General features: G+C 37.0%; 1 protein-coding gene across 6 annotated transcripts; it reads left to right on the top strand.

Annotated features, from left to right (window-relative positions):
• Window positions 1–35: 35 nt before the first annotated feature.
• STXBP3 (syntaxin binding protein 3) lies at window positions 36–22,826 on the top strand. Of its 6 annotated transcripts, none has more exons than XM_032118060.1 (19): window positions 36–140; window positions 3,024–3,073; window positions 3,803–3,884; window positions 5,295–5,371; window positions 5,915–5,993; window positions 7,366–7,466; window positions 9,343–9,497; window positions 10,403–10,493; window positions 11,422–11,546; window positions 12,950–13,054; window positions 13,559–13,616; window positions 13,813–13,878; window positions 14,297–14,377; window positions 15,004–15,142; window positions 15,709–15,815; window positions 16,269–16,367; window positions 17,220–17,305; window positions 18,936–19,084; window positions 19,401–21,110. In XM_032118060.1, exons 1-19 carry the CDS (start codon window positions 98–100, stop codon window positions 19,529–19,531), a joined length of 1,824 nt encoding a protein of 607 aa, XP_031973951.1. In that variant the 5' UTR covers window positions 36–97; the 3' UTR covers window positions 19,532–21,110. The 6 variants fall into 6 exon arrangements, 5 of the variants coding, with proteins under 5 accessions (XP_031973951.1, XP_031973955.1, XP_031973952.1 ...); XM_032118061.1 differs by lacking the exon at window positions 19,401–21,110 and adding an exon at window positions 21,117–22,826 and having other exon boundaries at window positions 37–140; XR_004241797.1 differs by lacking the exons at window positions 17,220–17,305; window positions 19,401–21,110 and adding an exon at window positions 21,117–21,257.
• Window positions 22,827–23,172: the final 346 nt, after the last annotated feature.

The following is a 23,172-nucleotide window of genomic DNA, read 5'->3' as shown; positions in this document are numbered from 1 at the left end:
GGCAGGAGCCGCCCCGCCCGGGATCAGGCAGCGCCCTCCGCCACCGCCCCTGAAGAGGGAGGGGAAGGCAGTGCTGCCAGGCGGGGCTGGCAGCAAGATGGCGCCGGCGGTGCGGGGGCTGAAGGGCTTCGTGTGGCAGAGTAAGTGACTGTGGGGCTCTTTCCCCAGCCCTGCGGCGGCAGCGCCCCGGGGCCGCTCGGTGCGTGCGCCCTGGGGCCGCTCGGTGGGCGCCGGCCGGCCGGGAGCCCCCACCGCTGAGGCGCCGGCTTCGCGTAGCCCGGCGTGTGGGGTCAGGGGTGCCACCTGAGAGTGGGTCTGGAGCCGTGCTGAGTGTCGGAGCTGAGGCGGTCGAGCCGGGTCGGGGTCGGGCGGCTCTGTGGGCAGCCAGGGTCCGGCGGAGGCTGTGGGTGGCGGCTTCTCCCGGCTATTACAGGTGGTGACTCGGCGCGGTGGTGGGAGGTGGCTGCCCCGGCTTGCGGCGTTGCTACGGGTGTGCGCAGTGACAGCGCTGCAAAGAGACGCTTGTGCCTTATTCCGAAATAAGGGTGAGCTCTGCAGGCTACAGCCCGCCGGACCGGCTCTTGGAGAGCCTAAACTTAAGTCAGCTCTTCAAGCACTTCTCTGTTACCTCCGAGCTTCCACTTTTGGAGAGTGCTCCGGCCTCAGAAGGGGCTTTCTGTTTTCTCTCACGGAGCGGCACTTCCCACTTAGTGTTGGGCTTCCCGTGTTTCTGTAGAAAAAGCTGAAGGTCTTCCCAGGTAGTCTTACAAATGAACTGCAAATTTTTATCTCCGTGTTTAGGAGCAGGTTCTGCTGGTGTTTGTTACAGAAAATGAAGTTGTAACTGCCCCCTTCCTTACTGGAGTAGAAAGGCTTATAATATTTCAGGTAGTGTGAGACCTTTGGGGAAAAGGCATTAGCAGCCACCTCACCCCGAGCTTAATTGTACTGAGGTTGTGACTCCATGAGCTGCTCAGCCAGCCTGGTGACTGTCCCTGAAATGGGAAGGCCCTGCTGCTGTCTTGTCTTTATTTTTCTCCTCTGCTTCCGCCTGAAAGCTGCGATCTGGTTGCTTTTGTCACTGGAAGTGAATATAGAAAACGCAGAGAAAGAGGAAATCAGACTGTCACTCTGGTGTTCAGTGCTCAGTTGCTGGCACCTGTACCCTGCCTGTATGAATTAGATACCTTTGTTTAAAACTTGACTTTTAGAAATACCCACTTTTGCCGCTTTGCTTGTCCTGCTTTCTTGCTCTGTTATTTGTGCCTTTGTAAAGCTGGTGTTTTGTCCTGAGATATTTTGTAGAAAATGTGGACCTTAAAAGGAAGGAATGTGATCAAAACATTAGTGTGTCATTAAGGGCCATAAGGACTTTTGAAAATGGTGTTGCCAGTGTGAGGAACAAAGATTAGAGTGACAGTGAAGCAGTGTGAATAATAAAAGATTTATATTGCAAGCTTAGTTAAGAGGAATCTTCTGAAATGAAGTTAGTCAGCTAGTCCTCTTCTCTTTCCACGATTGCAACAACAATGAAATTTGATGAACTAAGTTTTAGACATTATCTGGCAGTTTTTTAATGGGTAATCGAAGGCCATAAACTGCTGCTTCCTAATGTTTCAGCAAACATGTAAGTGGGGGGTTTTATTAAGGCTGATTTGTCTGAAAATAGTGATGCTGATCCTTTATGTAGCAGCTTTTGTCAATGTGTATCTTGTTCTGCTCTGTAGATAGGCGCAGAAGTTACACCTGTGGTGTGTGGTGTTTTCCACACAGAAGTGTGTGGAAAAGTTAATTCACACAAGTTTGTTTTCAGTTAAGTTCATAGTTGTGGGGACAGTGAAAGCTACCTGTATTTGGGACGCAGTAGTTCTGTGGATAAAATAATGAAATACGCTGAGAGCTGCTGTATATAGTTTATCTCTAGATAAAGTCCTTTCCACAAGGAATTCTCCTTCATCTAATTTTTTTTCCACAACTCTAAATGGTTTTCTAGACTTGTATAATAAGGTCTAGCCTAGCCATAGATAGCTATATTAACTTTTGTAAATGATTCAGCGTTTCTGCAACTCTGATTTTTGTAGCACTTGCTTACAGTCCTTTCTTCAGGAAGTGTGTTATAAATGGGTCATTAATTTTGCCTAGGTGTGGTTTGCTTTTTTTTTTTCCCCACACAGGGATTTGGCAGCCTGCTGTTGTGTCAGAGTTGTGTATAGTTCTTACCTAGATTGTGAAGTAAAGGTAGAAGAAAAAACTGCCTTTCTAAACTAATTGAATGTATTCAGAGAAGACAAAATCTGAAAAGGGAGTTAGGGTGTATGGTTGGTATAAAATATGTGAGAAGAAAGTGAAAGCCTGGACAAAAATGGAGCACTAACCTGGATTTGGTTTTAGTGTGTGCAGAATGCTTGCAGGAGACAAATAATTTTGAGAGCCTGTAAATCATTGTAGGCCAGTTATTTGGGTGAAGCAGCTGCAGGTTGAGGGCAAAACAAGTAACAGTTTGAATGTTGCAGGGGCAAGTACACAGTGTCTGGTACAATGATAGCTTGGAATAAAGTTTTATTATGGGAGAAAACTGACTTCTATTTTTTAATTGCAGACGTGAGGTTCAAGACAACTGAATTATGCATTTGTATGTTCTGGTGTCTTTCATAGGCAAACAAGATAAAATATTGTAGAAAAAATATATTTGAGATTTTGGACAAAGCTGTTGGGTGCTCAGTTTATTAAAAGAAATTCTGTATAATGCTAAAGACTACTTAATTGGCAAGTATGTTCTCAGAAAATATGAATGTTAATAAAATTTTCACGTGGTTAAAAATTTGTTATTACACCTGTGTACAGACCTAGAAACAGGCAGGGACAGTTTGCGATCAAGAATTCTGTGGAGGTATTTATCAGTGTGGGGTTTTTTTATTTTTCTGTTTAGGGTTCTGAACATATGAGTCTTAAATGGGTGAATTATTTTTTCTTTCTTAGTAACAATTTGATTCCTCTAACTGGTAAACTGTTTCTTCTTACAGAGCTAAAATCAGCAGTGTTTGATGACTTTAGAAAAGAGGAAGAATGGAAGGTACAATTTTGTTATAATTTTTGTAAGAATTCTGTCATCACTTGAACAAGAAATCTGTATCACTGAGTAGAGAACAAATAAATAACATTAATGGCTGGCATTTTCACTTAAAATTGTTTCCGGCCGAGTAATTAATTTTACTTTTGGTAATTCAGATCTCTGTGTAATACATATTGAAAAATCTAGAGGCTAGTAGGAAGAAGAAATGGTTAGTAGTCTCTATTACTTTTATTAGTTTTGAAGAAAAATTAGAAACTATTTGTGTTTATCTTAACCTTCCTTTTGAAAGATTTGCACTTTATTAATTTCAAAAATTACACTGCACTGCAGTACACAGGGAGCAGTATGATACCTGTTAGAACTGCTTAAGCTATAAAACAGGTTTAAAATATGTACAGATACATTTGACCAGACCATGGGGTAAATTAGCAGGAATTCAAAAGACGTGTGTCTAAGTGAAAGTTTCGAAGTACTTTCTAGTATGAGTAGGGGGAACAAAGAACTTATTTCAGATGGAGCTCATCTTTGCAATTCTTGTACATCGGGAGCTGCCTTCTGAGATTAATTTTCCCCCGCAGTGTTGGTGTATGCAGGTAATGAAGAAATACAGAGTAATAAAATAGTTTCAGCTTCAAACTTCTATGGCAGGTTGTCGAGGAAATGACATGGGTTTAATATAGCTGATAAATGTATCTAAATACTTGTGTGGTTTTTTTTAAATATATTTAGATAATGCTTTTAGATGATTACACTACTAAATTACTGTCAATGTGCTGCAAAATGACTGATCTACTGGCAGAGGGTATCACAGGTAAGCATAATTCTTACTAATACACCAATGGCAATATCCTGGTAAAAAAAACGGAAAGACTGAGATTGATATTACCCTTGCAAGAAATTGTCTTTATTTGGTTGATGAAGACAAGTAGTTATGAGTTATTAAAATAGTAGACTTTCAGGCTTCTACAGTAATTAGCCAATTGTGATGGCTTTTTTAAATGAAAAAACCAAACATTTCTCTGCCTGAAAGCTCAAATCCCTTTTAAAAATACTTTTTTCTAAAGTGTTTCTGTAAGGGGGTTTTTCCTCTTTGGTTGCTTTTTTGGTGTTTTGTGTTTTTACAGGTTTTTTTTTTTTTTTTGCTTGGTTGTTTTTGTGTTTTTTGGTTTGGGGTTTTTTGTGGGTTTTTTTTGGAGGTGACAATGGGTGTTTGTTTGCTGATGCCTATTTTTGAAATTGAAATAAATACCCAAAATGTAAATGAACCAGTTTTTAATTAGCTTTAGGTCTAGATTTTCAGAAATGCTTGTGTAAGAGGGCATTGTTTAGACTTATTTTTTCCACAAGACTATTCTTATTCCAGTTATTCAGTATAACATGATTATTCTGGAAATATAATAGCAAAGCTATATCAATTTTGCTTTTTGGTGTGTGTTTTAAGTCATAAGAAGTGCTACTTGTCCTTTGTGAGAAACTTTCAGTGAGCATGTATCCTCTTCATCAAGAAGAAACCTTTTCTTTTTAGTGAGTACACTGCTGAAAGGACCTGTCTTTCCACATCCAGATGTCTGACATTACTTATCTTCCTTGTTCCTCCCCCACAAAATTTCAGAGCCACAAGAATCTCTCTGCATTCTCAAGCTAGTGTACTGTAAGACTATATGGTAATGACTTTATTAAACAGAGAAAAACAGGAGATGAGTGAAGCTGACTTGCTGAAAATGTCTTAATTTGTGCCTGCAATTATATTGGAACAGAGTAATTGCCCAGGAAATAGGCAAACAAAGGACAGAAGAGGCTGTAGTCCAAAATGATGCCCTGCATAACTTCTCTTGCTCTCCTTCAGTGTGCTGGAAAAAGAACCATCTTGCCAAGACAGTTCATACTGGGCCACATAGTTTGAGCATGTTTGCATTGCCCTACCTTCTGTTGGAGGGCAAAACTCTGCTGGTGTAGAATACCCAGGAAGAATTTAGTCCTACAACTTTAGTTGTTGCTAGACTGGGAGTTGAAGAAGCCTTGTGGTAACTTTCTGTATATAAAATAACAAAGAAATAAATCAAGGCTCTTGGCAGAAGGTACATCCTTACCTCTAATATTGGGGACAACTTGGTTGCTGTTACTCTCTTTTTATCAGCTCTAGATTAATATATGTACAGTGTTTTCCTTAAAGATGCATAATGCTCTTAATTATAAAAATGTAATGTTTCTTACTTTGTAGTGGTGGAGAATGTGTATAAAGACCGTGAGCCTGTCCCACACATGAAAGCAATATATTTAATAACTCCCACCAAAAAGGTTAGTATGTTAAAGTATTGCAAAATCTTTCAGACTGAAAAAATGACCTTATTTTAAAATGTTTATTTAGTGTGTACAGCTATGAAGTACTGAACTTCTACATTTTCTGTGATACTCCTCTGTGATGCCTAATTTCCCCAAATGAAAAGACAATGTAGTGCCATCATGGAATATGTTGCAAACATGTACCTTGTGGTCAATGGAGGGACTGTATCATTGCTTCGCAATTGTAACTTCACTGAAAGAGATGATGTATCACATACATTGAAATATACAATACCTTGGATAATAGAATTCAAAGTAATGGCTCTAATAAGAGATTACTGTTACTTCCCTAAAAATTCTTGAGGGGATAAATCTCAGCACTGTTATAGCTGGAAAATGATACAAATACCCTGATTTGTGTGCTTCCTAAAATGATCTAGGTGCATGACTGACTACCTGTAATTGTTCTTCATCTGGAATTGTCTGGTATGTGAAGAAAGGCAAAACACTGGCATGATGTTTTGGTTTTTTTTTCCACATTTTTCCTGCCCCCATAAGTCTGTAGATGGACTGATTGATGACTTCATCTCTAAATCATCCAGCAGATACAAAGCAGCATACGTGTATTTCACTGACTGTAAGTAAGCTTTTGGGTTGTAGTTTGGTAACTTGGCTAGGTAAGCAAGTAAGCTCCTCACTTCTCTTTTCTGTGGCTGAGTACATGAAAAGTTTGGGTCCTATTTCTTGCAAGAAGATTTGAGACTCAAGTCATTAACCATATATCTGGGTTGCCAGGCTGTGGTCACCATGCTGTGTGGCAACAGTAATTTCTTTCACAACTACCAAACAGTCTTGATTGTTCTCCACCTCTGCTTTTAATTTAGGTAATGTAGTTTTATTTTTAAGTATTCCAGTCTTCTGTTGGAGAGTGTGGAGGAAGACAGTTCAAGTAAAACTATGTATCTCTACATAAACAAAATAGTACTAAAAACATAATTGCGTGAGAACTTTCTGCAAGAGCTGTGTTGGTAATGGGTTGCTTCAGGTAGATCCTTCAGATTTGTGAGCCAGGTTTTTCCCCTCCCTGAAAGAAGGAGCCTGCTTAGCCCTTGGATGCACAACACAAATTGCATAGCAGAGACAATTAGTGGGAATGGGGTTAATGTGACTGCACGTGTCCCTGCAGTCAGTCAGTGTGACTAAAATGGCATGTAAAGAGGGGAAAACAAAAACCAGAAATGTGCTGCTGAAGGCAGAGACTGAGTCATGTCTGTCTTTGTGGGCTTTGCATATCTGCTACTGGATATTCTCAAACCAAATTCTTGGTTTCTTGTTTAATTTCATGCTGAAGCAGCAGTTACTGTTCTGGAAAAATACTGCTATCTTGCTGTATGCTCCTTGGTTGCAAGTGGGCAAGCTTTCAGTTTGAATACTTGCCAAAACCTTTCCTGTTGAGAGGAATAGATCCTGAATTAGAGAAACAACTCTGTCACTTCCAAATCTGTGTAGTATTTGTGTCATCCATGCATTATTTAAATTCAGTTTCTAGGCTGAGATTTAATGTAACCTGGAAGTGTGGAGCTTAGAGATCTGTAATGGAATTCCATATTTCTGTGTTTTGCTCTTAGATACGTACACGTTATTTCTTTTTGTAGCTTGGGAAATGTTTTTTTCCCCTCTCCTACATGACAAGAAATAGCAGAAACATTTACTTTGATAAAATCAACTTCCTTTAAAGTTGAAGACTGCTAATGAATGTTCAACAACTTTTTGCTTGCAAAAAGCCAGTATGAATTGAACAGTGGTGCTTCTCAAAAAAGGTCTCATAAGCAAAATATTGATTATATGTTCTATTTCACTTTAGGAAGAGTAGGCTTTTTTTTTTTTATTTTACAGTTAATTGGGTCTTAATTTAGAATTGTCTGCTCTGACTACTGTATGCGTGTAAGTGAGCTGACGACTGGAATAGTACAAATTATTTATACTTAAAATTTCTTTTTTTTCCCTAGTTTGTTCTGACAGCCTCTTCAATAAAATTAAGTCTTCATGTGCAAAATCAATAAAGAGATGCAAGGAGATCAACATTTCCTTCTTCCCTTATGAGTCTCAGGTAAGTTTAATTCTTAACAGTAGTCTGGAGGATTATTTTCAAGTGCTGCTGACCTTTCAGAAAACAATTAAATAGATTGTAGCTTTTGACTGACAAACTTTGTGAGATATTTCCAGTGCTTGCCTATGCTTTTCAAATGTAAACAAATGCTCTTGTATTAAGAGGTTTACTCTTAGCTCTTGACCTGTTTGCAAAACTTGATGTCAGCTGCAACAGGGAGGTTAAAGAAGGAATCTGTTCCCTGAGAGAAGGCAAGTATTCTGGTTTGTCTTTAGTAAGCAATAGTTTGTTACTGCTTATACTGAGGTGTTACTTTGTTAGATTGGGTAGGTTGGTGCATAGGAATAGGAGTAAGTAGGACTTGGTGAAAATCAGGAAAGGAGAACAAATAGACTAAGAGAACTGGAGTGGAACAAAAACTACTACAACTTGATGGTCTTTTCAGTGAGAGGGGAACATGGAAATCCCTGTTTTCTCAATTAAAAATTTAGACTGACAATGGAAAGCAGTGGGTATTTTCCATGTGCAGCCACACAGTGTTGTGTTGAGAAATAGTTTGTTGCTCATGCCCTTCATCAGACACAGAGGGCTGAAATGCACACTGATACTCACTAGGACAGCAAAGCCTCTAAGCTCTGCCCAGTTCTGGGAGTTGGAGAACTAACCACGAATGTTTCCCATGTCAAACATTATCAACATATCAAGGGTGACAACTCCTATGTATACCAAGTGGCAGGTGAATATAGGAGAGATTGCTGCTAGCCCTGTCTTACTGTAATGCAGTTTCCTAGTTTGAAAACACACTCCTTTCTATTACAAAGGGGTTTTTATTTTTTTGACTGAGAATCCATCAGAAGATAATGAGTATTGTGGCTTATTTGTCTGCTTTCCAGTGAGGTTGATGTTTGCAAGTTTTGTGTCAAACTGTTCTTGGGAGCCCTGCCAAAGCTGCTCTTCTATACCAAATAAAGCCTACAAAAATTTTGGGGTCCTGGCTCTCTGGAGGACTCACCATGAAAGCAGAAATCAGGACTACTTTTCTGAAATTGAAAATAAGCAGCACTTAGGCTGGGAAGCACTCTTCTTTTTTTTTACTGTGGTTTTGTTTTCTCAGTATCTGGGGTTGTGAGAACATTTTGAATCCTTAGCAGAGGAACACTTTTAACTGGTCTGCCTGCTTTCTGGGATGCTAAGAGTAAATAATCAGGCTGAGCTCTGGGCAAAGTCCAGGTGATTATCTACTCGAGTGAAGCAAACATCTTTATCTGGATGGACGTTCTTCTTTGGCTCTGTAGTTACAGAGTCCATCTGAAGCTAGAGAAAATCCATTTACTGACAATAGGATTGTTTCCATGTTTGCATTCCTTTTAAAAAACTGTTGAAAAAGCTTTTCATCTCTGTAGTACTAAGCTGCTTTAATCAAGGTTTAATGCATTTAAAGAATTTCAGCTATTGAAGGTAAATTCTTCATATTAAAAGCAGATACAATATGTAAAGTTTTATTTTAAACAAATTTAACCTTGATACCTTCTATGATCATTCTGATATCGCATTGTATGGCTCTGTACAAGACACTGAAGGGTGTTTAGTTATTCTTGTCTCTCTCTCTCTTCCATCTGAAGAGACAATAAGCAATTTGAAAAATAGAGTATTTTACATAGGAGAGTAATAGGGAAAAAGTCTGAGAACAAGAAGATGAGCTCAACAGGGCAGGGATAGAGGAATGAAGTGTGGGTTTGTTTGGTTTTTTCTTACGTATACTATGTATAACTTTTTCTTGCAGCATATAGTTTTAAATTATTAGCAAACTTTTTACCAGGTGTTTTGGCAATCTGCAAGTTAGGCTTTTTTTTTTCCTTGCTTATGCTTTACATAGGTATTTACTCTCAACATCCCAGATGCATTCTACCGCTGCTACAGTCCAACTCTGGAAAAGACAAAGGATAAAGATGCTGTACTGCAAGTAATGGCTGAACAAATTGTTACCTTATGTGCCACACTAGATGAGAATCCAGGAGTACGATATAGAAGGTGAGGCAAAATTAGTGTTTTATAGTAATTGCTTTCACTTCTAGGGCTTACAACATTGTCTGGTCATAGCTTGAGACTGCAGCATAGTTTGATTTTTTTTTTTTTTTTCTTTTTTTCCTTGTAGTTGTGGATTAATTGTTTTTAATCCACAAGTCTGAAATATGGAACGATAGGAATTTGTGAAGGGTAGGTAGAGCAGTGTTTTTCTTTGTGTACATGCATGTGACAGTACTGTCTATACCCTGTCTTGTTCTGAATGGCTTGTTCCATGTCTGGTCAGTAGGATGTCACAGATATGCTGCATTCTTGTATGACACATGCACAATCCTGTAACAGAACTGCTGCTGTTCGGCCATTTGCAGCTCTGCTTGGCACCAAGGAATTCAGTAATTGCCGTGGCACATGGGATCAGGATTTCTTGTAGTAGAGATATTGGGAAGAATGCCTCTTTTGAGCTTTGAAAGGGAGTACAGATTTAGTATCTTTGAAGTCAAAGTAGGCTTCTGAAATTGTATTCAAGGACTGCATTCTGTGGTGTAATGTGAAGTGGTGTCTTATTCTCTGCAAAGGTAACAAATAACTGCTTCACTGGTTTTTTCTGTCCTTTCTCCTTTTCTTTTTTTCTTTCTTGATTGCCACCTCTGTGTGAAACTTTAGGTGCTGGGCCATATGGCAGCTAATGTCAGTCTTTTGGCTGAAGCTGTTTTTACGAAGTGAAATACCTGAAGCATTTAAAGAGTGAAATCATAATGTAAAAGTGAAAATATATTGGAAATACTCAGAATGGAGTTTAGAAACCTGTGAAACCAGAGGATCAATCTAGGGAGCTTTCTGTTTTAACGGTAGCATTTTAGTATTCTTAGGAAGAAATGTAAGTTATTTTTGCATGCTTCCTTTTTTCCCAGTGGACTATCTGATAGAGCCAGCAAACTTGCACAGCTTGTTGAAAAAGCTCTTGAAAACTACTACAGAACAGATGAGAAAAGTCAAATAAAGGTAGAAAGTGAACTAAAATGTTTGTTTCTTTTTTTTTTTTTTTTTTTTTGTAAGTCTGGGGGAAAAATAAATCTTCGGAATATTCTTTAAAAATTAAGTTCTACAAATCCAGATCTTATTTAATAATAAAGGCAACTAGTTGCCATTTAGTTGTTTTTGTGTATGAATGCAATGTAGAGGTAGGAACTGAGGAAGTAAGTCTGTATTTGTGTGATGAAACTTATTTTATTTGAAAAATTATCCCTGTGATAATGTGGGGGGATGTTACAAACCTGAAGACAGTTGATAAATGTTGTTTTAATGTCACCTTCCATAAGGCCATGTGTAGAAACAGCTTCCTGCAGAATTGAAATGTTTCCCCTGAAGGGTTTTATTGTCCACAAAGTTCCAGCTGTTCACATAAATAATGATTTTGATCTGTCACTACAAATAAGGCCTGATTAGGGCAGCTGCAAAATCATGGGGTACATCATTCTGACTGTATTTGCACTTTGCTACAGAAATAAATGTACCTGCTGCAACCGCCACTTTACTAAATCCCAAAATGAAACTTTCAGTTGAATGTTTGGAGTTTTTTCCTGTATTACAGCACTATCTGATCTGCAATACAAATAATGAAGTTATCAATGAAATCTCAGTGGACAGCCATTTTTGGGTTTTGTTTGTTTTTCTTTTACATCTTTTTTCACTAGATGAATAAAATTCAAATTTCTGAGTGCATTGCAGTGGGCTAAGAGCATTGCCTTAAAATTAGTATTTGAAACCATTGCACGTAATTAAAGTGTTTAAACGCTTGGACTGTATTGCAGTGTTTTTCAGTTATTTCTTTAAAAATATCTGCAGTGCTGTGACTTAATGGAAATAGATTTAACATGCATTAACTTTGTACTGTGTGTCTTAACTCTGTGTTTGTTTGATGGCTTTCTAGGCTAAAACCCACTCTCAACTAATAATAATTGATCGTGGCTTTGACCCTGTATCAACTGTACTCCATGAGCTCACCTTCCAGGCAATGGCATATGATCTGCTACCCATTGAAAATGATACTTACAAGCAAGTACTTAAAAAAAAAAAAAGCTAAATAGTTTATTCTTGATTATAAAATCTCTGAAATTGTTTAGCTCAGTTGCACCACGGCAATATTAGCCGCTTATATTGCGAAATGGTTGCTTCACTTATTGTTAGTCTTTCCTCTTGGATTTGTAACTTCGTCTTTTTGTTGACTTCCTCAGTTGAGATTAGGTAGGATCTTATGAGCATTTTTGCTAAGTTTTGAGTCCAACAAATTGCATTTTTTTAAGAACTAAGAACCTTGTACTACTCTTGAAGTAAAGCCTTGGTAATGCACATTGAGATTCTCTAGATTTTCTTTCATATTCTCAACTTTTTTGGCATAACAAGATAAACAAGACCACTAACTAAATACTGAGAAAAAGCTAGGTTATTTCTCAGGAATATTCACTTCTATAGCTCCAGTAATTTAACTTATGTAGTTGTTAAAATTTACATGTTTCTATTGTAAATACACATTTAAGTCAGTCATGTTCACTTTGTAAGCACTATTTGGAGTAGTGTATGTTAGTTTGCATAAGTTATGTGCATTACTGTTTGATTGTACTGACAACAAGGATTTTGGTAGGACTTTGTGATGACCCACTACAGCAAAAGAGACCCAATGGCCTCATTGTTTAGCCAAGCAAAGAGGAATGTGTATCTTCAGTCAGAAGCACTGAGTGAACGTTTTAATAGAAAGTGTAGAATTCTATGAATCCGGGTTTGATTGTTGGATATGAAGATGTAGCTGAGTATGTTTTCTAGGTAGTCATTAATCTTGTAATTTTTTTCATTCTTCTGCTTTCTGGCAATCTGCACTGTGTGAGTTTCTTTGAATGTGAAAATATTATGTGGCATGATTGCTGTCTTGTTTTAGGTTTATTGCTGTTTATAGTCACATAATAGCTGCTCTGTAATGCTGTGCAGCATGTTTCTTTTATATGTGAAATACTTCGTCCTGCTTAGCATTTTGTTGGCGAATGTGACTTCATTTTCCTTCAGTTATGGAAGTCTAATAATACCCAGAGAAAGCAATTTGCAGTGTGTATTACTTTGTGCAGTTTGCATTTAAAACCAAACGGAAATTGACATTGAAAGCTGAAGAGAAATTGAGGTGCATGTAAATGTGTTTAAAACTGTAGTTACTGTTGGTTTAAAAGTATGTCTAGAAGCTATTGCCCCAAAGAATCATTCTAAAATTCATCTGCTGCTTCTGTGTTCAAATATGTAATCTGTAAAATCCTTCTGTAAATTATATTTTGTCGGGCAATAACTTGGCTTGTAAATTAAAACCTTTGTCTATTGCTGCTATTACCATTTATGTTGCAAATAGTACTGTAATAAGCAATGAGAATTGGGGGAAACCCAAACCCCAAATAATTGTCTGAATTTTCTCTTGGAAGATACAAAACAGAAGGCTCTGGTGGGAAGGAAAAGGAGGCAATTTTGGAGGAAGATGATGACCTGTGGGTGAAGATGCGGCACAAGCATATTGCAGATGTGATAGAGTATGTGAATAAACAACAAACCCAGCTGGTTGGTCTCTTTGAGAGGGAAGGTGTTTGAGCTGTTCAGTAGGAATACAGGCAGTAGTGAACGTGGTTTGCAATACAGATTGTATTCAGTTAAGTAATCAATGCCAGGAAGAAATCCTGCTTCAAAAATACAGTATGTACCCAGGTATGCAATTATATTAATCCTACTTATTGTTCTTGAGGTAAATGGAAATCAAGTCATTTCCTGGCAAGTATTTTCAGATATTTTAAATCTGAAGGGATTATTTTGCATACAGTACTTCCAAGCTGCTGCATCAAATGACATTATAAAGATAGTGCAAATAGAATGGTTAAAATTTCCTTTGTAAAAAATCACTCTTTTCTCTGAAGATAGACCTGTATTTCAAGCTTTTACTTTCATTTAGAAGTTCTTGTTGCACACTTCTTTTAAGATTGTAAGAAAAGATTTAAGAACTCATGTGCTGTTGCCTTTCATTATTTTCCGCTTTTCTTCAGAGAAATACCAAAACTTCTGAAAGAAGCTTCATCAAAAACAAAAGCAGCAGAAGGAAAGGTAAGTTTAAGTTGAGGTATTGTTCTTCCTGGTAATTTAGTTACTTTCAGCTGATCAGATCCATGTAACTCATGGACCTGTTACAGAAATTAAAGCTTTTCTCAACTGGAATTTTGAGGGGTTGTGTGGGGTAGCAAGGCTGCAACTTGTCACTCATTGGGGGAACAAAATTTCAACTTGTGTAATTTCTTCACAGTTATCCATATCTGCTCTGTCCCAGTTGATGAAGAAGATGCCACTGTATCGTAAAGAGATTAGTAAGGTAAAGGGTCTTTTGTAATCAGAACTTCACAATAAATAATTCTTGTGCACTTTAACTTTGTTTTATTGAAGTCTAGTTTTAGTCTGTGATTTTCCTGTAGTGTGCTTTATAGTTGTTCTCCAAATTAATACGTTCACCTGCTGTAAAATTTAGAGAAGAAAACTTGTTTCCACGTTTCGTTTTACTATGTAAAAAAATGAAATAATTTGTGTGCTTTGAGGATTGATGATATCCTAATAGTTTCATGTTTTAAAAGGTATTATAGGGGTCAGTCTCTAAGTGAAGGGGAAAACACAGAAAATGCGTGATGGTACTGAAGGATAGTTGAAGGATTGACTCTTGTAACCAGTAGAAATTATTATTATGCAAGAAAAAAAGGCAACTTGTGATTTTCTTTTTTTTGTTCTCTGTCTTATAGCAAGTTGTGCATCTTAACATAGCAGAAGATTGCATGAGCAAGTTCAAATCTAACATAGAAAGGCTCTGTAAAACTGAACAGGTATGTTTAAAGAAGCCACAAACCAAACAACAACTTTGCAAGTATTGCAAGTATAGCTTTTTTGTTTGCAGGAATAGAAGCTTGTTTTAATTGACTAAACTACTGTGTCTCGTGCCTTTATTTTGTGATTAGTTTTTGACGTGGTAGTCTTAAAAGTAAATGTAATATACAAGGCTATTAATCTCCCAATAAGGAGGTGTTCCTAAGAGTTTTGGGGTTTCTTTTGTTTTGAAATCTGGCTTATTTGTGTAAGGATCATTGTTTTCGTGGCTCAAAACTCCTAGGAGGTTGCTTTAATACGTTGTGCAGAGGAAAGCCCTTTTTAAATGTCTGGTAAAAGCACCTTTCAGGGTGAGACATTACATTGTGACTATAATTTACATTTCTAAGAATTCTAGATATCACACAGTTTTAAATGTTTGAGTGTTACATAGTGTTATTATAATGCTGTAATTATTGAAATAAATGTCAGACTTGTCATACTGAGTTTAAATTGCTACAGCTTGATTGTTTCCTGAAACCTGTGGTTTCATAAAAATGCGTTTCAAAACACACAGAACAACATTGATTTAAATTACTTTAATAATTTTAATTGTGGTATCCGTTCTTATTTTTTTTTAATTTAGGACTTGGCTCTTGGAACTGATGCAGAAGGTCAAACAGTAAAAGACTCCATGAGGGTCCTCCTTCCAGTTCTGCTTAACAAAAGTCATGACAGCCATGACAAAATCAGAGCTATTCTCCTGTATATCTTTAGCACAAATGGTATGACAATTTGCCCTGTTTTTTTTTCCTCAGTGCTATGAGCTTGAACTCAAGTTTTGGATAGTATAGTGGTTTTAGTTAACCTAAGTCTACATTGGAGTTGATAGCTGGGTTTGAAAGAAATACTGTCCATCCTCTGTTTTCTTCTCTCAGATTAGTAGCAAAGATACTATTGTAAGGAGTTGAGATGTAATTCAAGTGCAGATTCATACCGTGTTTTAATATCATTCTTATTCTTGCATGCGTGCAATAGTCAAGCTCTTAAATGGGGAGCTCCACATCCATTGCATCCTGAAAATTAAGTCAGTAGGGAAAAATTTGTTGTAGAGAAGGAGCAAATTGGCAGAATGTTGGTCTGAGGAATCTGTAACAATATTGTGTTTTGGTCTCAAAAATGGACCATTAAACAAAATTTTATCTACAGTATAGTATTATGTTAAACTTAGACTGGCCACACAGAACAAACAAAAAAGTTCTGGACTAAATAATAGCCCAGAATATATGAGACAAAACTGGTCTTACTCACAGTCACTTGGTAATTGTTGTCTGTTTTCCATATATTGAAGGAACTACCCAGGAGAACTTGGACAAGCTGATCCAGAATGTACAAATAGAAAGTGATAGTGATATGATAAGAAATTGGAAATACCTTGATGTTCCTGTTATCTCTTCAGTAAGAATGTATTTATTTATTTTGTGATTTCCTACCATCTGAGGACCTACAGCTCTTTCAGCAACTCTTAGCAATATTATCCCGGTCTGGTTTTGGAAGCAGATAATTACTAGGAATTTTTTTTTTTTTTTTGGTAATGCGTTTAAGTGATAAATACTTTGAAAATTATTCATGCTAGTTGTTTAAAGAAAGATACCCATAGTGTTCCCTCTGCAATTATCAGATGGTGACTTGAGCTCTTTGTTTTTGGAAACTGCCAACTTAGTTCCTTGTCTCTGAAGTTAGTATTTCTAGTGTGTCCTGAATTCTAGAGGTACTAATTATTGTTCTTTGTCATTATTATTATTTCTTTAAAATCTCATACTTATCCCCCTTCCCTCTGCTACTGACTGCTAGTAAGTTTCAAAAACCCAAACACTAAATAATACAACCATATTTTGAAAATCTTTTCAGTTTGTTGCTCAGCAGCATAAATATCCAAGAAGGGACCGCTCTAAAGAAGAAACCTTTCAGCTTTCTAGGTGGACTCCTGTTATCAAAGATGTTATGGAGGTAAATTTGACCAACTAATTAATTCATGGGTGCAGCGCAGAAATTTACTCAAGTGAGCCATTATAACCAATCTTTTGAATTCCATAGTACTTTGAGCTAATTTTGGTAAATATATCTGGTGGGCAAAGCAATCACTTCTAGCCTGTCTCTAATATAGAATATTAGACTGCTCTTAGTAATACTCCTTATTAGAGGTCATTTTAAAGGTGAAGCAAATGAAAGTGAAAGCCAGAAGTCTTTTAGAACAGCTTGTCCTGGGATTGGCAGTGTTTGGTATAATTTAAAGATCTGTATCTTCTTGGTTTTAACTCCAGTGGGTCTTTAAACTGCAATTCAAATCTAAACTGTAGTGTGGTAGAGGCTGGAAGATGTTACTTGCCAGAGGTATAGTTTGATTTTTCTTAAACCTCTTCCTAAGCATCAGACTGTTGTCACACAGGAAAGTGAGTTTACTGGACCTTTAGTCTGACCCAGTGGTATCATTCATAGATTCTTGGTGGCTTTCACGTGTTCATTTGTGTTTTCAGGGGACTCTGACTTCTCTCATACACTGCTATATAGAAATTAAATACATTAGTGTCATTACAGATGAAAAGCTGCTAGTGAAATCAGAGCAGTTAATTTAATAATATATTTATAAAAAAGGACATGTACTCCCAATTCCTTGTGATACACAAAACGCTTTTAATACATTAGCATTATGTGTTCTAGCGGGTTTTTTTTACATAGGAGTGTTATTCATGAGATGCTACTTGCAATTATTTGTTGAGCTGCATCCTTTTTGAAAGCTGAAGCTTGGTGGGGTTAAGGTCTGTATGGCTGTTTTAAGTGTGTCTTTATTTTGCACTTCAGGATGCTATAGAAAACAAATTAGATTCAAAAGACTGGCCTTATTGTTCCCGGTGTCCTCCCACTTGGAATGGTTCAGGAGCAGTGAGGTAAATGGGTTAATTTCCTGAAACACATTTTACCTCTATCTCAGTATTGTTATTTACATTCTAAAGCCTTACAGAAGTGTGCTTACAGAACAGTGAAATAACTTGTGAGGTAATGCTAATGTGCCAAGCCTATATTTTTATTTAATCTAAAACATAATCAACTTGGTTGTAATTTTAATAATTCTTAGTAATGTATAGCTTTATTTGTAGTATCTCCCTTTCGCTTCAAGGTTAGGAATAACATTTCATATTCCCAGAATGAGAAGTTTAAACCATTGAGAGTATTAGTTTGAAGCAGTTTCAGGAATGAATTTTCAGCACGGTGACTTAGGTAAAAAGAATGTTTTACTTCTGGAAGTTATCTCTGCTCTGTTAGTGGTGGTGACATTATTGGGGTTAATGAGTTCAGGAAGTTAAATTCTTCTTCTGTAGGCTTTCCCATTAGGAACTACGGGCCTGTTAGGCATTTGACCCGTTGTCAGGGAGTGGTTTAGACAAGTTCAGGAGAGTTGGAGATCTTGAAATGAATTCTCTGTTAGTGAATGTGAAATGTGCACTTGCATATTTAATAATTATCATTGAGAGGTGATTTTTGAAATCTTTTTTTTTTAGCTCACTAAGGTGTACTGTTCTTTCTTTCTCTTTTTAGTTCCTCTAGCTCTTGAACCTCCTGACCAATACCTGCCAATCTGAGAGCTTTATCACTTTTTGTACTGTTATTTAAATGGTGAGACAAATGAATAGAGACTCTAAGAGTGTTTCTGTCACAGGAATGCTCACTAGAAGTGTTCCTGTCTCAGGAATGCTCTCTGCACTAATCAGATGCTGGAATTCAGGGAGGGAAACATCAAACATATCCTAAAAGTGGAAGACACACTTGAATTGGAATTTGTACCTTACTAAATAAAAGACAAGAAGTAGAGATATACAGCCTTAGGAAAATAGGTGTTTTACATCCACTGCTAATCAGACTGTTGTTGGTGTATCCTTAGGTTCCTGGATAGGCACTAGGGTGATCAGTGCAAGGGAGTACTAGAGCAAATCCCTGTACGCTGGAACTTGATCTCTGTCTTATAGGCTGATGAAATGTGGCCATCTTTAAGGCACTGTAGCAGAGAGAGAATCAGGACTGCAGATGACTTAACCTGAGTCTGCTATTACTGCATGTGTATTAGACTTCTAGGAGCTTCAGGTTGCTTTTGTTTTTCCTAGCTATCTGAATCTGATTTGATAACAGCCAAATATTTTCTTTGGAGATTCTGTTCATGCTCAGAGACTGAAAAACCTAAGACTAGCTTTTTCAAATGAACACCTCATGAAAAATGCCACTGGAATTGGTAGCATGCAGGACTAAGCTTCTTGGCAAGAGTCCTTGGCATGTTAGCTGTGTGTGCAACAAAGTTTTCTTTTGAATTTATTTTCCCCCTGGTGAAACCTAAACAGTTTGAGTAATGTGATAATTTAAAATACTAATAAAAACAAGTTATCAATTTATCTAAATACTGCTGCTGAAATTATAATCAAGCCGTGAACTGCATGACAGAAATTACTACTGCTTGTGGAGGTATAATTTTAACCAAAAATTAATCAGGCAAGCTGTATAAATGTCATCTTACGAAATCTTTCGCAGCGCACGCCAGAAACCTAGAGCGAGTTACAGGGAGGAGCGGAGGAGCAGCGCGAGGCTGATTATATTTGTGATTGGAGGAGTCACACACTCGGAGATGCGCAGCGCTTACGAAGTGTCTGAGGCCTACAAGTCCTGTGAAGTTGTTATTGGTAAGCTTGCCCTGGCAAAAGGGTGGGCTGTGTGCTGTACTACGCGTGGTTCTGGAAAATGTAAAAATTATCTTTCTTAGATTCCCTCTGTTGGTTCACCACGCTAATACCATAGGCAATGGTATTTCTTAAAGCTATGCACTTAAAAGCATCTTTTCAGCTTATCTCAGCTGTTTGGTGTTTGGAGGGATTTTTTTTGCCACAAGACATTAAGGACAAAAAAGACAGTTATGCTCTACAGAAGAATTATGTCAGAGAAATAGGTCAGTGTGTAGCAAACAGGATTTCAAGAGACCTCTATTTCTTTGGATTGCAGTTTCCTCACAAACTTTTACATCTGCCTGTGCTTTACCTTCAGTGATACTTGCTACTCTCACTGCTTTTGGAAGTAGGAAAGCTGACAAACTAGTGCAAAATTGCTCACTTTGGAAGGAAGATAAGTGTTAAAAAACCCCAACAATCCTAATCAAAATTCCACCCAAAAAACTAAGCAAATAAACCTCAAACCACTTTTTCAATGTAGCTCAGTTGACTTTGCAACATTTTCTAGTTTCTGTTGTGGCTACTTGAGAGGCTTTGCATAAACCATGCAGTGATTAACTGCTTGTGTCCTGAAAACTCCCCTTCTTATGATTTGGCAATTGGCAGCTGGTGTAGTAATCTCCCAGCACCTTAGAGGTAGTAAATGCTTGTTCATTAGCTGCTGTGCTTCAAATGAATTTTAAATGGCATTACAGGAAATAATAGGTGCTAAAACATGTACATATATATGATAGAACAGAGCTCCTAGATACAGAACCTTACCAAAGACCTGTGTCCATCTGTGGGGCCAGCTGATGGCTGGGTGCAGGGTCATCTAAAGCATTCTAAATTGCTTGAGATGTTTACATCTGGCATTTAAACTTAGTCTTGAGTTTCAGATGGAAGATATCTACCATCTACCATGATTTTAAATAAATACCCTTCCTTAAAACAATGACAACCTTGATTCTGAGATCTAGAGTCTGTTGCCTCAAAACGTTCAGGGGTATTGTAAGTGCATTTATGTGTGGTTGGAGTTGTTTTGGTTTATTTTTTATTTGCTGGTTTCCTTGGTAGTGGTTGAGGTAGGTTTAATGCTGGTTCTAGTTTTGAGTAGGAATGGAAAGACCAGGACAACAGGAATGTAGTTTAACAAGATTATTTGTTCATCTGACACTTGTTTACAACACCATGTTTAGTGTAGGTTACTCTTTCACTGTGGTATCTGGCACTCACCACAGCACCATCTTCCCTTTTGTTTAGAGATGATTCTTGTAGTTTTGTTTGTAATTCTCATTTCTGAGGGGAGGTGATATTTGCCAAATTTCCACATGGATTACTGAAAGATTAAAATTTGGCTGTGTTCCTGATTCAGAACTCAAAGAATATTAGCCCATTCAGAGTGACACTACTTGTTGCCTTCAGAACTGTAGGGTGACCCTTCATGGCAGAATTTATAATCACTCTCTATGAGAACAAGAGAGGTAGTTGCGAACTACTGAAGAATAATAAGGATTTTCTTTGCTGCTCAAGACTTGGATTTTGTTTTTTCAAGGAAATGTTAGTCAGTAACAGCCAGTTTTCTGTAACTGGTATTTTTATTGTTTGTGATAATCTTGAATCCAGATAGTTTCTTGATTCTAAGGTAAAGCCTCTCATTCATTAATTCACTCTTTCACAGAATGGCAGGTTTCTTGCAGGCTGGGACAATTGAGTACAGTAAAAGTGGCCCAGGTTCAAGCCTGTCTTTCAAACAGGGCAGAGCACAACTTGAAAGTTGTATTCAAAGTAAGAATCCTGATCTGAATGTTTGAGTGTGGGAAGAGGGACATGGTCTATGTAATGGTGACACTTACATGATGGTGCTTTATATGAAAACACTTTGAACTGTCGTACTTGTCAGTTTTCCAGGTACAGTAAAAAACACTGGCATGTAACTCATGTTTTAAAGAGGGAATGTCTGAAAGTCAGAATTTGACTGATACAGTTCATACTTATGTTCTCTTGTCAGGTTCTACTCATATTTTGACACCTAAAAGACTACTGGAGGAAGTGAAGAGCCTTAGTAAACCCAAGGATATGGTCTGCATTAAGGATGAATAGATATGGGGATGTTTATAATGCATTAAAAAGACAAACACTATGTACATATTCTAATGGAACTGACTTTTCCAAATACTGCACTTCGGTACTACATGGTTCCTAATGGAAGGTCATGTTATAATTTAAATTTGCTGCTTTTGGGGGAGTAGAAGGCAGAGAGATGAAAAGACAAGCACATGTGTTTCTTAGGTTCTATTTAGTGGTACACTGCAAGTGCTTTTTCAAAAGGGCATGTTTGTTCCTAACTAATTATGGTAAAAGTTATGTAATTATATGTATACTGGAATTGTCTTTGAGAACTGTGAAACCTTTCTATAATAGAATTTATTTCTAAAAATGACTGAATTAAAAAGGCCTAGGCTCTTGGGTAGGGACTTCAAGAGAAAATTTGTAAATATGAGTTTATGGTGAAATGTTTCATACAAGTACAGTGTCTTAAGGTGTAGTATTTTCTGTAAAAATAACTCACTGAAAAATTCTTTAAATATGCGTAATTGTGAAAAATATAAAAGCTTTTTAGATGGTGCTGGTTAAGTAGATAGTTAATCACAGAATTATTGAGCAGTTCCAATCACAGTAAATAACTTTGGATAAATGCTGTCAACCGTGCACTGAAGTACACTTTAAGTATATACAGAGATTATTACTGAAGCTTTTTAAAAAAGTTAATTTCTTAGCAAATTCCTTATGATTGTCTACATAGTCTGTTTCAGAAGCTGAATTGCCTGTGATACAGAAATTCCAAAACTAAGCATGTCTCTTTGAGGAAGTGGAGGCAAGGAGAAAGGAGAGGAAAAGAAGGGAAGCAGTTGAATTCAAAGGGCTTGGTAATTTGGAAAAGAAAAGCACAAAGCAAACAAAATGACAAAACTTGATGTATTCAAGAGAATTCACTTTTTTTTCTATCTTGTTATATACTAAGAAAGAAATACTTACATTTGCTTTGAAGGGAATAAGAAATCAAATTGTATGAATTCTGTAATACTGGTAATGTTTTGATTTCTCTTTAAAAATTACTTAATTAAAATTACTGAACTTTTAAAGGGGTGTTGTATTTATGTGCCTTAATGTTAATTTGTTGCATGTAGAATCTAAGAGAAATGTCATAATGAAAAGGAATAGATTACTCATGGCTTTTTATTTACGTTCTTTACAATGATAAGAGTATTTTTTTTTTTTTTTGGTTTGTGGTTTTGGGTTTTTTCCCTTTATTTTGCTATCAGGTTAATTAATAGATTAAGAGATTTTTCTTAGGTAAGTTCATTCAGAGTTAATTAGAAGGTGGAAAAAGATCAAGTTCCCCCCCTACATCAGAGAGGAATGAAAGGGGAGAACATGACATAATGATTCTAAAATGTTGCAGGACATGGGGTGTGATGAGAATAAGTGGCTGTAACTTTCAAATACACTTAAATGAGTTCAGAATTGAATGTACACTGACTTTTTTTTCCATAGGACTACAGAAGCAACACTCTTAAATCAACTGATTCATCAAATGCCATGTACAGCACAACCTTAAAAAAATGCAGCAGAAATATCTGTATTGTTTTTCTGAATTCTAGTTTATAACTCCAAGGATCGCCGTAAAAATCCAGGGTAAAAGTACTTATCTAAGAAATGCTGTGTCCAATGTTTTCTTACTAAAGAGTCACACTTTGAAATTGGTGCTGAGAAATTACACTAAAATGGTATATATTTCTCACACCTTTGGCAAGCAGAACCCAAGTTTGTTGTAACAGCCATATATTGTAGTTGCAATATTTTTTCCCATTCCTAAAGCTGAAAAGTAGTTCAGTAAAGAAGAAAATAACTATTATCAGTATTACACTTAAGGACCAAAATAACTGATTTCAGTAGTATATAAAATCCATTGTGTTGGTTTCTTTTTTTTTTTTTTTTTTTATTGCGTAGAGTTGAAGAAATACCAGCTCAAAATTTTGGATTACTTCTGTATATTCAGCAGT

This window comes from Corvus moneduloides, chromosome 9, assembly GCF_009650955.1.
Source record: "Corvus moneduloides isolate bCorMon1 chromosome 9, bCorMon1.pri, whole genome shotgun sequence".
Classification (NCBI taxonomy): Eukaryota; Metazoa; Chordata; class Aves; order Passeriformes; family Corvidae; genus Corvus; species Corvus moneduloides.
The sequence above is the reverse complement of the archived record's forward strand: the minus strand, read 5'-3'. Positions and strand labels throughout refer to the sequence as shown.

Bases quoted from the DNA above. Each gene is read 5' to 3' on its own strand.
- STXBP3 (XM_032118060.1), top strand. From the start codon at position 98: ATGGCGCCGGCGGTGCGGGGGCTGAAGGGCTTCGTGTGGCAGA. The intron at 141-3,023 runs GTAAGTGACTGT...TTCTTCTTACAG, and splicing joins GAAGGGCTTCGTGTGGCAGA to AGCTAAAATCAGCAGTGTTT. The intron at 13,617-13,812 runs GTAAGTTTAAGT...ATTTCTTCACAG, and splicing joins CAAAAGCAGCAGAAGGAAAG to TTATCCATATCTGCTCTGTC.